This window comes from Musa acuminata, chromosome BXJ2-9, assembly GCF_036884655.1.
Source record: "Musa acuminata AAA Group cultivar baxijiao chromosome BXJ2-9, Cavendish_Baxijiao_AAA, whole genome shotgun sequence".
NCBI lineage: Eukaryota > Viridiplantae > Streptophyta > Magnoliopsida > Zingiberales > Musaceae > Musa > Musa acuminata.
Genome location: NC_088346.1, coordinates 4,749,519 through 4,766,543, shown reverse-complemented (window position 1 = coordinate 4,766,543; position 17,025 = coordinate 4,749,519). Strand labels below are relative to the sequence as shown.

The window sequence follows — 17,025 nt, the reverse complement described above, 5'->3', positions numbered from 1 at the left end:
AAGGAATCAGAAAAATGAGATTGTTCTTATTATGATATCAATCCATGTAGCCAAATTAACTATAACAAAAAATGGCATTCACATACTGTACACAGTTCATTGCGCCAGCAATATATTGTTGTTACCTTCAGATCCAGCAGAAAACTTTCTTGTATGAACATTGCAAGTTGAGAACCATCCTCCTTGTTAAGAAACACACAGAAACTGTCAACATCCATAATCAGATTGAAAACTACCCGACTCTTTCCATGACCAAGCAATCCTTTAACTAGAGTCCGACAGTTTTCTTCCTTCTTCTCAGTGCATTTTGTGTTGGGTGTTGCAACATCAGTACAATTTTCGGAGCTTTCTCTATAATTAACCATGCTCAGGTCAAAGCCAAATTCGATCAAAGCAACAAGTGTCGGCCTGTTGCAGAAAAATTCTAAAGCAGACATTCGGATAATCATCTGTAAGACATGAAATAAAATTATCACCAGATTATGTTACACAGTGGATCTGATCGAAATTGGCTCATATAAGATAATTCAAGAGAATACAATTATCTACCTGAGTGTCAATACCAACATACAGACGTGAATCGGGATACCTAGTCAAAAATGTAATGGCCACAAAATCAGATATATTACTGTCTTGTGCTTCATAAAATATCTCACCAGCCTTCCCATTCATGTGGTCTTTATCATGATCTGAAGGATCATTATGGTTGACTCCAGCATGATTCTCAAAATGATCAGCACCAGGCCCTAAATTGCTTGCCAGGTCAATGTAGTTTGAACAAGAGCTCTGATCAGGAGTAGAAAGGAAATCAGGCAATGCATCTGTAAAGCAATCATCTTCTTCCAGGGAAAAAGGTTCAAAAATTGTTTCACTGACATCTAATGTATCAGATTTCCGAGCTTTTAATTTATCGCTCATCACAGAACACACTAGATATTCTGGAAAATTCGACAGACAACCTTGAAGTTCATCTTTAATCTTCAAAGAATGCAGCTTCATTTTCACGATCAGGTCACTTGCAGATCGAGTAAAGTTCACCTATTTCAAAAACAAACTTGAAACTTAAAGGCAGAACTTTCCAATATCAACTGTGGCTTACAAAGTAAACACAGAAAATGGATATATTGAGCAAAAAGAAATTTAGTCAGAAGTACTGAATAATATTTGCCCACCAAGACATTGATTACCAAATGATATAATATATGCAAACAATTATGGACCTAATTATTTCAGTCCCACTTCATCTAGTTGCTCAAGAAAGACAGGATATCAAGGTTTTTTGAATAATATCTCACAGCAAGGTTTCAAATAACAGCTGACACTGTTCTGTATAAAATTGGTCACACTCCATCCTAGGATGCAGTATAGCAACCATAATGGCATCTACCTACAAATATGGGGTATTGTATCAACTATCAACATTTAAGGACTCCAAACGCATATGCATCCAGCTGTTACAGAACTTGCACATAACGGTGTGGAAAATTTATATTTTTATGGTATCTTTCTATGATACTCTGTAGACAAACATTCCAATATGTAAAAATGCTCAAAAGCTTTGATGTTAAGGACTAAAACTTTATGCACATTAAATCATGACTATAAACTAGAAGAAAACAAAATTTTCAATAATTACTAAGAATTGTTAGCCTTGTTTTACTTAACCAATTTTCATAACATGTTAAAACCCTCAATTCTTAACTGGATGAAGAGAATTGATTCAAAAGTCGTTGCTTTAATCAACAATCATCAACTCCTCACCCTTGGGTGATCGGATATGCCATAAGTAATACATCCACACTATCATCTCAATAGTTAAAGGAACAAGTTGATAGGTGCCCTGCAAGCCAATTATATGAGTGATGGCATGTGTGACATGACACGCAGTCTTTTTGCTTATTATATTTTGTTATTTTATCACTTTATATTGATTGTTGCATATATACATAAATATATTGTGATGTCCATGGATCTGTGCAATAGGAATCGGATCGTGATGAGATCACGATAATGAGACTGATTCAACTTCAAACACAGATCCTAAATAATCTCGGTCATACGTTACTCGAGAGGGACATCGAGATAACCGGATAGATTGGTGTGTTGTATACCCATCCATATGATGAATGCAGTTGGTCTCATCGTTGCTCGTGTGGAGACACTAAGGATACAGTACAGGTGCTTATTGGAGAATGCAGGATAGTTGATGATGTCTTATTGTCAAATAGCGATTCCGTAGTCCTAGTGGTGTATCTGGTCCTTAGACTTGAGACACCAAGGATATCCTGAATGAGTACTCCACTCTTTGATACCGGACTTATAGGTCTGGAGGTTCCAAATCTAGCACAATCGGTCATCAGGAGTGGTAGCCAACCTTACGAGGACTATTGAGTGTCGATAGAGGATCATCTACTCTCGGTGTCATGAGAGGAATGTCTCATGTGTTCTTGCTCAAACAAAATTCCTGACTAGGGTCATTTGGATTGAAAGAGAAAGAGTTCTCCGGGAGAATCCGATTAGAGCGAGACTCGAGCAAAAACCGTATACGTCTGATAGTACCATACCTGGCATATAGTCTTTGGGATATTAGATGGATGAGGGACTATAGGCATATGGTAACTAAGGACAGACAGATCCAATGGATTTGATTCACTTGTATCGTCTAGGGGCTGCAACGTAATGGTCTAGTACGTCCAATGTCAGCTATTTCTGATATGTATGAGTCACGACCAGCTCGATATTGGGCATAGAGGGTCACACACATATGATAAGCGTTGCGATGAGTAGAGGTTCGGATATGAGTTATCCGTCGGAGCTCCTATCTTATTGGATATCCAATAAGCCCCTGAATTATTGGATCTTATGGATGAAATCCAATAAGAGCCAATGAGAGATTATTAGATAGAGATCCACTAATATAAGAGGCTTGGGTAGTTGGATGGAGATCTAATACTCAATAGAGCAGGATCCATTATAGTTATGTTGATAGGGAACCTCTATAAATAGGAGGGAACCAATGGTTCATAAGCTAGAGCTTTTTGGGTTGCCTCTCCTATTCTCCTCCTCAGATAGCAAGCCTGGAGATTCAAAGAGCATCGTCGCAGCCCTGCTATGTGGATCACCACTAGAGAGGAGAACTCCTGACCAAGGTTCGCAATACCGTACCGTACCGGTATTTCGACCTGGGCTCGGTACCGGTACGGTAAGGTATAACGAGCGGTACACCCAGGTGTACCGAGTACTGTAGCACTGCTATAGTGCTACGATGCACTGCTATAGTGCTACAGTGCACTCGGACCGGTACGTACCGCCCGTACCGGGCGGTACGGCTCGGTACGGCAAACCCTGCTCCTGACCTCCTTCACCCTCTCATAGAGATCTGTAGGGATTCAAGGATATACGATCTCCCTAGGTAACACAATCTTTCATATACGCAGTTTTAAGTTTAGCAGATTTAGCACACCAATCTTAGCACGACGACGAACACATCTTTGAAAAATTGAAGATTTTGTTTTTAATGTTATTCCGCTACGCATGTGATGTTGCCCCCAAGATTTCCCAACACAAGTTGCTACTATTCTCCACAACTCACAAAAGCCTTGCTTTACCAAGATATTGATCTTCAATTCTTCATGTGACTAACCCTCAAAACACAGGATTACTACAAAGTAAATCCTCCACACTAAAGGTTAGCCTTGTAACACAAGTTGCTACTATTCTCCACAACTCACAAAAGCCTTGCTTTACCAAGATCTTGATCTTCAATTCTTTATGTGACTAACCCTCAAAAAATAGGATTACTACAAAGTAAATACTACTAAGTAAATCCTCCACATTGAAGATTAGCCTTGTAACTGTCATGGATTTCCTTCGATGTGACAATGTTGCAGGGATTGGTGGATGGTCTTCTATCAGATGCAAAGCCATGTGTAGATCATAACAATAGACTAAGCCTATAATATAGCAAATATGTACCATTGTAAGTGCATTTCAGCCAATGCAGAACTATCCAAGTCCAAATGGAAGGAAAAGGGGAGAAAACCTAAAACTATTCTCAACAAAAATGCTGACCTTTCCTCCACTAGCAATCAATTCTATGATTGGACCCTCTGCAGTATTAGAATTTCTATCCAACTGCAAGAAAAACATAACAAGTGAGAGCTTAATAACAAAAAGTAGGCTATCACCAAATACAGTAAGAAATAGTAACAGCACATTGAAAATCATTAAAAGGACACTAAAAGCACATCTTACTTTTCCATATATAGACAACTTAGTTTCAATCAATGTGCCATTGATAATAAGATCTGATGACCCTGGAATACTAAAAAGATCTTCACTAGATTGTGATGTACTATTATTGACTGATTCTCCAAATATGTCCATTGCAGGAGGAGCCTACAAAAACATGACATAATTATTGTCGAAAACAAAAAAAAATCAAAATTTCACGTATAACTTGAAGGTAGAACACAAAAAAAGAATTATAAGTTAAAAGTGATACAGAAGCACGATAGGTTGCTTGAACAAGTTCTTTCAGCCAGGTAGCCTTTGATTCTTCATCATGAAATTCAATAATCAGAGTATTAGTTGATTCCAGTGCCTGCACAATGAAATGTTGGACATGCACTATGAAATGACCAAACTATGAGATGCAATTATGGAAATAATAAATTGATGATGCAGAAAAAGAAAAACTGGGCATTGAAAGAACAGGAATGAATATTTGACTTTCTAGTTAATTGATAGCTCTGATACGCACTTAATTGTTGTCCTGATCAAGGTTCGCCATACCATGGCAAGCCGCTCGGTATGGGTGCTACATACTGGTCCAACAAGGGATTGGTACGAGTGGTACAATGGTATACTCCTATGTATCATATGTCGATACAGCTCAGTATGTACTATACCAACAGCTAATCAATAAACCGATACAAACCGGTAAGACGAAGCATGGTCCAGAATCTCCAGATAACGTGTGACTTTTCCCTTGATTAAAATCCAATTATATTTTGCACCAGCATCGTTGAAGAAGTAATGACAAGATACGTATCTCATCAAACTTGCTAGCTTGTCAAATATGTTCCTCGTTAAAGTTCCCGGCATAATTAACTTGACAGCAATAGGTGATTTCCAATCAAAGCCCAAGTAATCATCACATGCAAGATAGACTTGGAATAACCAACATTTGCAACTAGCACAAAACTTTTTCCATGCTGCAAAAAGTATAACTGTCACTGAGTTGTACATATTGGTTGGCCCAGACCCACTTACACGGAATGGATTCCACCAATATTTAAGCACCAAAATCCTATTTATTTTGGCATCCGAAAGTTTGATGTTTGCCTTTCAACTTGCACAATGGTTTAATTAAAGTCAGTTTTATTATCTGAAGCTTCAAGGCTTTTGAGTTTTCCACTACCAAGACCTCAACAAGGTGCAAGGACAATACTGGTCTTACTTTCCCTACCAAAAGCCACCAGTGTTGGCACACCAAACTTCCCATCCACATCAATGAACCATATTGATCAATAACCATCAAAACTCAGATCGGACCAGAACTGCAATCCTTGATTAAGACCAAGTACTTTGTAGTTTGTACTAGATACAAGAAGATAGCAAAAGATTTTGCTGGTATTAAAATTTCTTTTAGTGTAGATAAATTACTATTAACCTCTTGACAAAAGAAGTCATAGACTGCACATATAGAGTTCATTTCTTTTCATTGAACTGTTACCTTTTGAATATCAACTCCCCTGAAGCTAACAGCAACAGCATAAGCTGACCCCCCAACACTTGCTGGTGGAACTTCAAGTACCTGTCGGCCAGCCATGCTGCAAAGTTCACCAACATAACAGATTATACACGAAAAATAATTGCAATGAATCTACATCTAATCTTAATGAAAGTGAAAAACAAGAATCTTGAACCTACCGGAAACATTTTTGATAGTTGTGAGAAACTTCAGATTCTAAAACATAAAGATACAAACCAGATAAAACAATATAACAAGGATGCCACTCAGCCAAAGAATTTCCAAGCCCCTTAAAAACAGAGAACAGAAAGATAAAAGAATTAGTTGCATAGAAACCTAAGATATGTGTAATGTGATATATATATCAACCATTCAAGGATTATACCCGCCAAACTAGAGTTCTAGCATCAGTTGCTAGATCAACAGGATGCCAAGGTGAATGACCAGTTTGCAGCTGTCCACTAAGGTTCTGCTCGTTGCTTTTACTCAAGCCATAGAATATGTCTAAGAGTTCCGTTATTCTGCAATATCTTTCTGGAGAAAAATGAATACCAAGGTTGGGAACTTGAATAGAAACCCTGGTTGATGGATAGTTTGGATGGGGTACTTTGATCTTCAAAAGCACATTGAAGGGGGAACATACAAAAGATGTTAGCCAAAGATCCAACATAGAATTAAACATGTCAGCACAAGCAGACAACCATCTTAACAAGCATATTCAACTATTTTATACACTAGCATGCAGGGTTTGTCATTTCAGATACCAGACCCATCTCAGAAATTTGTCAATACAGTATGTACAGGTCTATATAGGTGTACCAACACAACAATACGTCGGGGCATGCCGACGGGGACTCAAGCGACCCGCGTCTCAGTGACAGATCAAACCGGTACATACCGCCACATACCATACCGACTCAGACGGCACAACAATCCTTGATAACATGTATACGTGTATTTGTACTAGGCTTCAATTTAAATATAAATCTTATGGCTTTAATTCACTTAAGGGTTTATACACACCAATCCAATGTCATGCCAATATATCTCCAAGTATTAGAGGCAGAAAGAAAAGGGAAACATGATGTCACCGCATATTGGAAAGCAAATCAAACTGGTACATAACCTCTAAAGCTATGCACCATGTTATAAGTTTTTGTGTCACAACATATATGATGCAATTTATGCAGTGCAGTACCACATACTAGCTTTCATAATTCCTCGGGTTCTGAAACTACGTCATTTCAGATCCACTGATGACAAATTTGCCAATTTTGGAGCAGGTTTTCAAGGTACCTTATATAACAATTTCTTTCACATCTTCCTTTGCTGGTATCAGTGATTTAAAAAGCGCTAGGCGTCAAAAGGCACCAAGGTCCAAAAACGCCCGAGGCGCTAGGCGCTCGCCCGAGCGAAGCGAGGCACTAAAATATAAAAATATATAATATAATTAATAAATATAATTATTTAAAAATTTAAATAAAAATATGCTATTAAATATGCCCGGCAGCGGCAGCGGCGAGCAACGGCAGCAATAGCGGTAGCGAGAAAGGGAGCGGGAGCGGCGAGCAGCGGGAGGCGCGAGTGGCGACAGCGACAGCGGCGAGCAATGGCAGCGGGAGCAAGAGCGACGAGCAACGGGAGGCGCGAGCGGCGACAGAGGCAGCGTTTGCGAGCAGCGACAGTGGCGAGCAGCGGCAGCGGGAGCAGGAGCGGCGAGCAGCGGGAGGCGCGAGCGGCGACAGAGGCAGCGTTTGCGAGCAGCGACAGCGGCGAGTGGCGACAGGAGCGACGAGCAGTGGGAGGCGCGAGCGGTGACAGAGGCAGCGTTTGCGAACAGCGACAGTGGCAAGCGGCGACAACGGCAACGTTTGCGAGCAGCGAGATCGGGATCGGGATCGGGATCGAGAGTGGCAGCGGCAGCGGGTTAGGGTTGGGTAAGGGTTATATCGGTTTAGTTGGTTCGAGTGAACCAACTAACCAACCGAACCAGGACCGAACCAGACCTAAAATCCTAGTTCGATCGCCTTGGTTTACCCAGGCGCTCTCCCGAAGCGCCCAACGCCTGGGCTCGGGCAAGCGCCCAGGCGACGCCTGTTTGAAGCGCGTCGCTTGGGAGATTAGCGAGGCGCTCGGGCCTCGCCTCGCCCAAGCGCCTTTTTCAATCACTGGCTGGTACCACTCCTCTGCTTCCTCTCGCCACCCCGCCTCCATGACCACCTCCTCCCCACTGCCGCCACCACCACTCCATTTGCAGCTCTCTGTGCTTTTAGTAATCTGACTGGTACAAATGCATACTGCCTATACTAGCACTAGGTGCCACTATAGATCTAGCTGTAACTGGTATTGGTATTGTACTAAGATTTTTTTAATCTTTCATCTAAACCATGATCCAAAAGCATTTTAAATAAAAATTATTTATTATGACTTATCATCATTGTGAAATCTTCAATAAAGAATCTTAACTTTCCACAACCAACCCACAAATAATGTCAAGCATATAATTAAACTCAAACAAAAGCTTATGTATCCGCTCATTGTGCTGTGCATGTTTCATGTCTTTGAATGGGGGCATCTACTTTTAGTGCATAAACATATGAAATATAAGAAATTTCAGTAACAGAGATAATCTAAAACAATGCCCAATAAGCTAACTCATAAAACATGTGACTGGTAAACGACAACTAATGTAATCAGTACACTGACATACCTGATCAACAACAACTGACATGCCACAACGATCAAGAATAGAATAAAACGGATAGATATCCTCCGAAGTAGGTGACGTCGAAGTCTGACTCATATCATTCATAGTAGTGAGATCCTTCTCTTTGGAAAAGTCATCTATAAAAAAAGCAGCCATGTCTCTTCCTGATATATAAAAGCGAGAGTATAAACCCTGCCTTTCACCACGTAACGCGTCCTGCAGTTACATACAAAAATATGAATCAAACAGAAAATTAAAGCTTGCAAAAAGAACTCAGTTCCAACAACTTACCCGGGTACGCAATGTAAAATGCCCAAAATCCAGCAGAAACAAGCTACCTTTCACTATAGACGCACTATGATTCAAAGGAACCCTAACTTTTGGAGCATCAAAATCAATATCAAGTGCAAATCTGACAAAAAATAAAAAGACAAATAAATGCACTGCAGATATAATATTTTTACACCATAAAATAAATTTACCATAATATCATATATATCATAAACCAAGCATGTGTTCTATAATGATAATAAATAAGGTATGCCTCACAAACTGGTAACTGAGTATAACCAGTATAATAACCAAATATTTTAATTGCTAGAAGTCTCAATTACATTGGGAGCTATGACCACCAAGTATAACTAGTATGAGGACCAAATATTTCAGCATCAGTAGCTATGTACCAAATGGTGGCTAAATTGTCAAACATCCTCGTCAAGTGTTTCCCAGAAAAGTGTTTCATCTGGCTCTGAGGCCAATTAAGCCCAGAATTTTATAACTAGGCTTCACTGGGAACCTTGAGAGCTTAAGGTCTTAATGCTGAGGAATAAGAATTCAGGAATGCTATTACCATCTGGATACCTACTTCGTTTTTTGTTCTTTTCCTCTGGTTCCTCTTTCCAAATGGCTGGTTGGGTCAACATACTCGAACTCAGATCCAATTCCAACATATAGTATTGATTTGTTAGCCAACTATAACTCGATATTAGATACCATTTAAAAATGTAGTACCTTGCAAAATCCATTGTAATGAAGTGATGCTGAAAATATGCAAGGTATCATATTGATCCTCAAAATGGCTTTCGTTGCTCATGACCAACAGTTTCCATATCAGCAATTTCTTACGATAAACATGTAGATAACTATTTTAACTTTGTCACCAGAGTGTTATAAACAATGAAAAATATAATAGTGCTATAAACCTGCTTCGCTCTTCCAGTACCATTTGAAATTGTTCTTGGGCTCTTCGAGTCACCTGTTCTAGCTTCATCTGACCACAGAAAATATACATTTGAGAAAAAGTGAGATTTCTTCAAGATCCTATTCCATCAACCAAAATAATTGACACATAATGAAGCCTGCAAAGGTGAATGACAAAAGCACATCATACCTGTAAAGCAGTAGCAGTCTCCATAGCAACTGTGGGGCTAATAGCATTACTCCTGTTCACAAATTCCAAAAACCGCTCATAGCTCTCCATCAAGATCTACCAGCCCAAACAAAACACTAAATATGAGAGACAATGCAGAATCCTATATCAACAATATGATGTAGAACATCTAGAGATTTTATGATTATGATGTAATAAACAAAATCAACTTATTAACAAGATATTCATGGGAGAATATGCAGAACCCTATATGTTAACTAAAATCAAACCGCACTGGATATTCAACCACAAAAAAATCCATTCTGAAATCCGTATATATGGGATCTTCTCTGAATTAGCGAGATCTACATGTGCACCTCATGTACATGAACATAGAGAACTTGACGTCAACGAATCAATCTATCGTAATAGTGAGAGAGATATTGTATCAAGAATCTTGTCTGCATCCACATGTCTCATTGCTTGAAAGATTTAAAATAGACATTCGACAGCAAAATGAAGCACAAAATTATCTCCATTAAATTTGTTGATGAAACCTTTATCCTGAATTCCACTGAAGGAAAAAGGTATCTAACAAGTCGGAATCCAAGCCCCATTGGAAGGAGTGCCTACAAGTACTTCAGCAATAGGTGGTTGTCATGGGGTTGTATTAGAAGCTCTTCATCTGTCAAGAGAGGCACACTAAGTGAATCAGCATGAGGCTCTTCATTCTTGCCTGAGGGAGATGTTTTCCACAAGGTTTTGAAAGGATAGTCATATAGTTCCTCATCAAATCAAGCTCTCCCTAAATACACAGCTATTTCTCCCCTAAATAGCCAGCTGTATTTGATGACCTAGCATCCCAGTCAATTTAGCTCTCATTTAGAACTGGCTAGGTCTGATGAGCTATTCGAGCCTTATCAAATGCCTATTGATAGCTCTCAACTCTTCACTCACCTCTCTTTATCCTTCAGTCAAAGTGTCTCACTCTTACCACTAACCAACTCCAATGACCTCTATGTTACCTATCGCAACTTTGATGAACCTATCCATTGTATTACCCAAGACAAACTGAATGGTACTTCAAGTGACTGGAACTTAAAATAGAGGCTGTGCAAAAAAATTAGTTCTTAAAAAAAGGCTTGATTCAGGATACCTCATGCCTTTTCTACACATCAACTACAGAGTCCCGGACAATTTTCTAATTGACTGCTCATCAGCCTCATCTTTTATAACCGATTTCAACTCAGGGCTGATTCAGTAACTATGATTGAGTTGAACAATTTACAATGATGTGGATGGGAGGTTGTAACAAAGGATAGACTGTGGGTTATAGAAAATTTTGTCCCCTATTTCTCTTTGGTTTCCTTATTCTTTTCCGAAACCATCCAACCAAAAGACCTTCTAACCTTCCAAGCCCTCATATTTCCAACATGCAGTTCTTGTTTCACGTATCTCCTGAGGAAGTGCAACAAATAAAGAGTATTTGATAATAAGAAAGAAATATTTGGAGACTAAGGTAGAGTCCTATTACATGATCTCTTCTGTTCTCTTTTCCTTCTATTGCATTGATTGGAGAAGTCATGTAGGATCCTTCAAATCACAATCCTCTTCTATATCAAATTCTTAATTTTGTATTTGTTACATATATTTTGTTGTCATATATTATTATTTGGTATATTTTCAAAAAACAACTCCTGCCAAGATATCATACAAAAATGTAAGCAAAGACAAATTTACAAGATATTTTCATTTTAACAACAAAATCCTAAAAGCTTTGGATGTGAGATTCAAGGCAATGAAACTATGAAAGAACTACATAAGTGTTTCCATGCAATGCAATCATCTATCCAATAAGATAACAAACATAAAAAGTTGAGTTACTTGAAATAAAAATCAAGCACCTTTATTAAAGCTTATAGTCTTATATAATGTAATTAGGCTTCAAAATAACATGGCTACAGTTTGTAAAATTTAGTTGACAGTTTATTTTTAGTTCCAAGTGTTTCATGATTTCATCTAGGAAAGCAACATCCATAGCTTCAATTTGAAACTTTTCTATTTTCCCCCTTTTGTTTCCACATGGGGAGTCAAAACAAGGCATTCATATAGTGCAATTTTCATTGCTGTTCAAACTATAGCATGTATTCATTCTCTAAGAAATTATTAACTTATTTTTTCAAAATAATTTGATGAGGATCTTCCATAAATTTGTTCACCAACTCTAAGATTAACTACAAAGCATCCTCCGAGCACACATGAACAGCTAGTTTGGTATAGTGTAGAAAACTAGAAATACCCTCACCCGGCACCTGGATCTTAAAGCATTAGAAGCTGTCAGGTGGAAGCAGACCTGAAATTTTTCACCAATCTAGGGCTAGCCTTGTTTGATCCAGACTTTTCACTTAATGAAACGTGGTAGCATAATCTACAAATGAATCGATCATAATTTTCTAATGTAGTAATGATAAGGTCTCACCAAAACTAACCTAAGAATAACAAGTAGCTCAAACAAGATGACTTGATTTAATTGATAACGAAGACCAGGTTGTCCAAAGTCCAAACCCTTACCAATATGCCTAAAATCCAGACTTATCTATAGAGAAAATAATTGCCCAAACCTAGGCATCTGTAAATATATACTTGGAGGTGATCCTTTTCAATTTGAACCCAGTCAATCGAATGGGCTTGATGCTTGACCAAAAGTTGTCAGTTATAACCTTGAGAATGTCTCTAAGAATCAAATGCAAACAAGGTCCTTAATAATGCAACTCCAGCTAATTTGTCAACTCCCAAAACAACAAGAGAAGAAGCAAAAGGAGTTCGACGGCTACAATAGGTAGCACAGACATAGGAAGGAAAGTGAAGGAAACAAAAGAGGTGAAGAAAGACAAGATTCCATGATAAGAAAAGGCAACATGATGACAAATTAAATTTAGTTTGTAATCACAAGCAAACAAAACTATCAATTAGGACACTTCCAGTAGAATCTACATAAATCTATCGAGACTAGATAGATTTAGGTGCTAAGAACATGATAACCCGGTAAAGACATGGAAAAAGAAAGGGTTATGGACAAACTAGACTTCCACACGAATTCCTTAGCCAAGGATGTGTCCAAGGGACAATAGGACCTAACGTATTTCCTCTAGAACCCATCAATATCTTAGAATTTAAGCATCTACAATAGTATTATGCCCACTTGTCTTCAGCAATCAGCATATCTCCAATAAGACCAATAATAAGCTTTCTATCATTTGTACAAAGGAAGAATTCCACGTATATGTGAGCAGATGAAAATTACCGTTACATGGCATGGAGCAATAGTTGCTGTAAGCCGCCACTCTACATCCTCACCAACAGGTGCATGTATAAAACTAGCATCAAGAGCATTAGCCTTCCTTTCACTGATCATGCTCTGCAGATAACACTCTATCATATCATAATCAATCAACGAAGAGTAAAAGCATGACATGATATCAAAAGCACAAAATTCTGACAATGAATTAAACAAACCTCCGCAAGTGACCCTTCAGGAGATGATAAGCCACAACACTTCAAGGACACATTACAGTGAATGCTTTTAGGATACAGCTTGGTGGTGACATAAAGTTGTTCAAATCTACCACAAACAATCTCTGTCTCATTGATATTGATGATTCGAGCAGCAGCCTTCCCAATGGATACTTCCACGAGGTACTGTACCATACTCTGGACATCCTTTCCTAAAATGGAGCTTGTGTCCTCATCAGGCTGGTAGCTCAACATTTCATTTATCGCTTGCCATTCCTCCTTGGTCAACTTTTCCTCTTCGGCCAACTGTGATTCATTCGATTTACTTGCTACAGAAGAATCTCCAGAAGTGCGCCTATGATTTATTGAGAGATAAGTAAATACATTTAGAAGACAGTAATAATGATAATATATTAATAATAAGCTTCAGTACGTATCTTCTGTGGAAAAGCTTAATGATAAACAATAATACCACAAAGATACATAATGGATAGGAAAAGGTTGTCAATACATTGAACATACCATCGGAATGACCACCAGCCTCTCTTGAAAGATTCTTTCTGTTCTGATGCTTCTTTTGACTTCACATATCCAAACTTAGCATGTGCCAGCAACCTAAATAAAACAAAGCAAGATAAAGGACAATATTAAATGTACTAATGATCAAGCAAAGTTCACTTGTTTAGAACCCACCTCCAGAGTACAATCACTTTGGAATCAAGAATTCTCTCAATCTGCCGAATTTCAGAAATATCAACATCGGGTGATTGTTGCAAAACATTTACATACAATTGTACATAACGTCGACGGAGCTGGCAAAGATGTCTAATTTTATCCCACGAGAACCAGTAGCTTAAAGCAAGAAAACATCTGGATTAGACTAGGAAAACTAGAAAGAACATATAAAACTGATCCAAAAGGGGATATTACAATTCAGGCAATTTTATATCATCTATAACTTTCATCAATAAAAAATATAGTTAAGTTACATAAGCTTTATTAATGAGTTTCACTTTAATAAATTTTCAACAAATGACAGAAGGAATATACACCACACACCACAGTTTTTTCTGCTGTAAGCCAGCCAGCATAGCAAACTGCCACCATGCATGAGGATCATGTGAAATTGGCACTACAGGTCTCAGATGGGATACATCAACGCGTGTCTTATATCTTGAAAATGTTTCAAGGAGCTTTATGCCATCATAATACTGAGACTGCAAGAAGCAAAAGAATTTATAAAAAATAATGTTACTGCAGTATGGGCATGAATAAGATGACTCAAGCAATCAAATGTCTAGTACCTCAGAAACAGTTAAATAAACATCACTCAGAACAAGCGAAGATTTCTCAGAAGGGATCTCAGGATCTTGTCTTTCTTGCTTTCCAAGACGATGATATTTAAGGACTCCATTAATAGGTGATACTAGGTACCTATGATTCAATGCCCGGATGGCAACTTCATCTCTAGAATGTTCATTAATCCCTTCTTGGAATATCTGCCAATGATAACAAAAAGCTTAACTCTTCTTTTCTTCTGTGCAGAAAGCACCTAAGTAAGAGAACATAAGATGATAGAGTGAATGACAAACCTCAGTCCATTCCTTAGGGGTCAAATCCTCCCATCTCTTATTGAGGTTCCATGGAAAGCTGTCAGAATCATGATATATGGCTAGCCTCTCAAGTTGTAATGACTGATACATACAGCAAGTTTTCATTATTTACAATTAGAATGCTCAAAAATTCAAAATATCAGGATGTGCATGATTCATACTTCATAGGAAGTTAGGAACAGTCTAATAGAATTTAAAGTCAATAATTGAGCCACAAAGAGTAAAGTAAACCAAATAACCACTGAAATAGAAATCAAAGAAACACGAGTAAATTCATTCATTAAAATAGTACATGGATGATCATTATACTGCAGATAGATATACAATTATAGCATCACTTGAATGCAATCGGTATCCTGCAACAAAAATATGTGCTCACCATGGACCACATGGCAGTGTCAAAGTCCAAACTAAGCCAACCCAGCAGGATCCCCATACTAAAGTTACAGGGCTCAACTCAACAAAACTTGCATAATAGTGCAAGTAACACTAGTTAAATGTCGAGCAAGCTACCATGTGACGGGCAACAAATATCATAGCAACGCAAAAAAGGGAAACACAACAAACAAGGCTCCAGCAAATCAAGTGTTTAGACAGTCAATGTATGCAGCCTTTATATAAGTTGAACGTTGATCATATAAGTGGGAAAAAAGGGCTCTGCAACCTTTATATGTTATCAAGGTCCATGGTCTATCATACGGAAACAATATCACGATCTCTGTCTTGATATAACAATGATAAGTGGCTGCTTCCAAATAAGCCTTAACTCTACTGGTTATTTACTTCCAAAGGAGCGTGGAAGGTAGGTTTGGAGTCAATACAGAACCCAGATCCAAACATGCTCTAGGGATTCAAATACCCAACAGTAAATGGTACTCAACATGAAACACACTCTAGGTAACTTCCTCTAAAATTTTTCTCTCTCGCTCGTTGTTCTTTTACTTTTTTTCTTTATTATTCCATGCATCCAGCATATTGTTTTGACTCAACATCAGCATGCCATGTACTAACAACATGCAGTGCCAATTACCAAACATCACTAGGGCATGTTCCAGCAAGTAAATATATGATTCTTTAATATTCCTAATTTATCTTCTTAAACAACAATATAAAGTTCTAAAAGGGTTGTTTATCCAAGATTCTCAATTTCAATGTGTACCATCCGATATGGGCGGTATGTACTGGTCCGAGAGAATACCGGTATGCAGACTGCCCTCTACCGGGTGATACCGATGTTTTGACCCCATATCGGATGATACGGGGACTGTACCAGGCGGTAACGGTCGAATTCGAGGCGTACAGGTTAGAACGCCTCAGATTTCGATCATTACCGAGGTGTACCGGTCGGTACACCCTAGATTTCGACCATTACTGAGGCGTACCAATCAGTACACCCCAATATTTTTGGACCGTTACCTCCAAGTATTTTTGGAGGTTTTTCAGCTCTTTTTGGGCATGTCGTCGGTACGTACCATACCAAGCAAGGCTCGATTCACTGGTACGGACCGAAATTGAGAACCTTGTATTCATCCAAACCCAAGTACCCAAGAAACCAAAGAAAATCCAATTATCAGATTTAGCTAGAATTCCAATTAGGTCCCATGTCAGCTTTAACTTAGTTATACAAAATCAAAAATAAAGCCATTCTGGTTTGGTTCTGATTCTACTAAAGCAAAACCCCAAGGAAATTGATCCAAATAAACCTATGTATACTTTATGTAGAGTACATCTATGCCGTTGGACGTTTTGATTGAGAACCAAGATTTCGCAAATAAGATACAAACAAAGAGGTTGATTATATAAATTATAATATGGTTAACAGCATCTATCAAAACTCAGATACAAAGAACATGAATATAACACATACCTTCCGCAGTTTATCAAGAGCACCACTAGTATCAAATGTTTCATTACCCTGTTCATCCATTGTAAAAGCAGCAAGCTTTGATAACGTAAACCCAGTACAAAATGGATGCCCTGGGTTACTGAAATAATAATTTTAAATAACAAGTCAGATTAAGAACATGGGCACAAAGACAAAAAAAAGCAAAAGGCATGTAATATACTA

At 38.3% G+C, this 17,025-nt stretch overlaps 1 protein-coding gene across 5 annotated transcripts in view; it reads right to left on the bottom strand.

Moving 5' to 3' along the window:
- LOC135622707 (uncharacterized) overlaps positions 1-17,025 on the bottom strand; it is a 75,606-nt gene that overhangs the window by 46,198 nt on the left and 12,383 nt on the right. For 4 of the 5 annotated variants that reach the window (XM_065124768.1, XM_065124769.1, XM_065124773.1 and 1 more), the window contains 20 exons: positions 16,825-16,942; positions 14,937-15,038; positions 14,649-14,843; positions 14,404-14,561; positions 14,038-14,196; positions 13,867-13,959; positions 13,348-13,699; positions 13,136-13,249; positions 9,853-9,948; positions 9,665-9,732; positions 8,754-8,874; positions 8,466-8,678; positions 6,141-6,368; positions 5,935-6,044; positions 5,738-5,834; positions 4,505-4,603; positions 4,255-4,398; positions 4,072-4,134; positions 550-1,038; positions 126-449 (listed from right to left, as the gene is read on the bottom strand). In XM_065124768.1, the coding sequence (XP_064980840.1) occupies positions 126-449; positions 550-1,038; positions 4,072-4,134; positions 4,255-4,398; positions 4,505-4,603; positions 5,738-5,834; positions 5,935-6,044; positions 6,141-6,368; positions 8,466-8,678; positions 8,754-8,874; positions 9,665-9,732; positions 9,853-9,948; positions 13,136-13,249; positions 13,348-13,699; positions 13,867-13,959; positions 14,038-14,196; positions 14,404-14,561; positions 14,649-14,843; positions 14,937-15,038; positions 16,825-16,942 (3,343 nt within the window). Of the gene's footprint in view, positions 1-125; positions 450-549; positions 1,039-4,071; positions 4,135-4,254; positions 4,399-4,504; positions 4,604-5,737; positions 5,835-5,934; positions 6,045-6,140; positions 6,369-8,465; positions 8,679-8,753; positions 8,875-9,664; positions 9,733-9,852; positions 9,949-13,135; positions 13,250-13,347; positions 13,700-13,866; positions 13,960-14,037; positions 14,197-14,403; positions 14,562-14,648; positions 14,844-14,936; positions 15,039-16,824; positions 16,943-17,025 lie in introns of those variants that run through there. The other variant, XM_065124772.1, reaches the window with a different exon arrangement.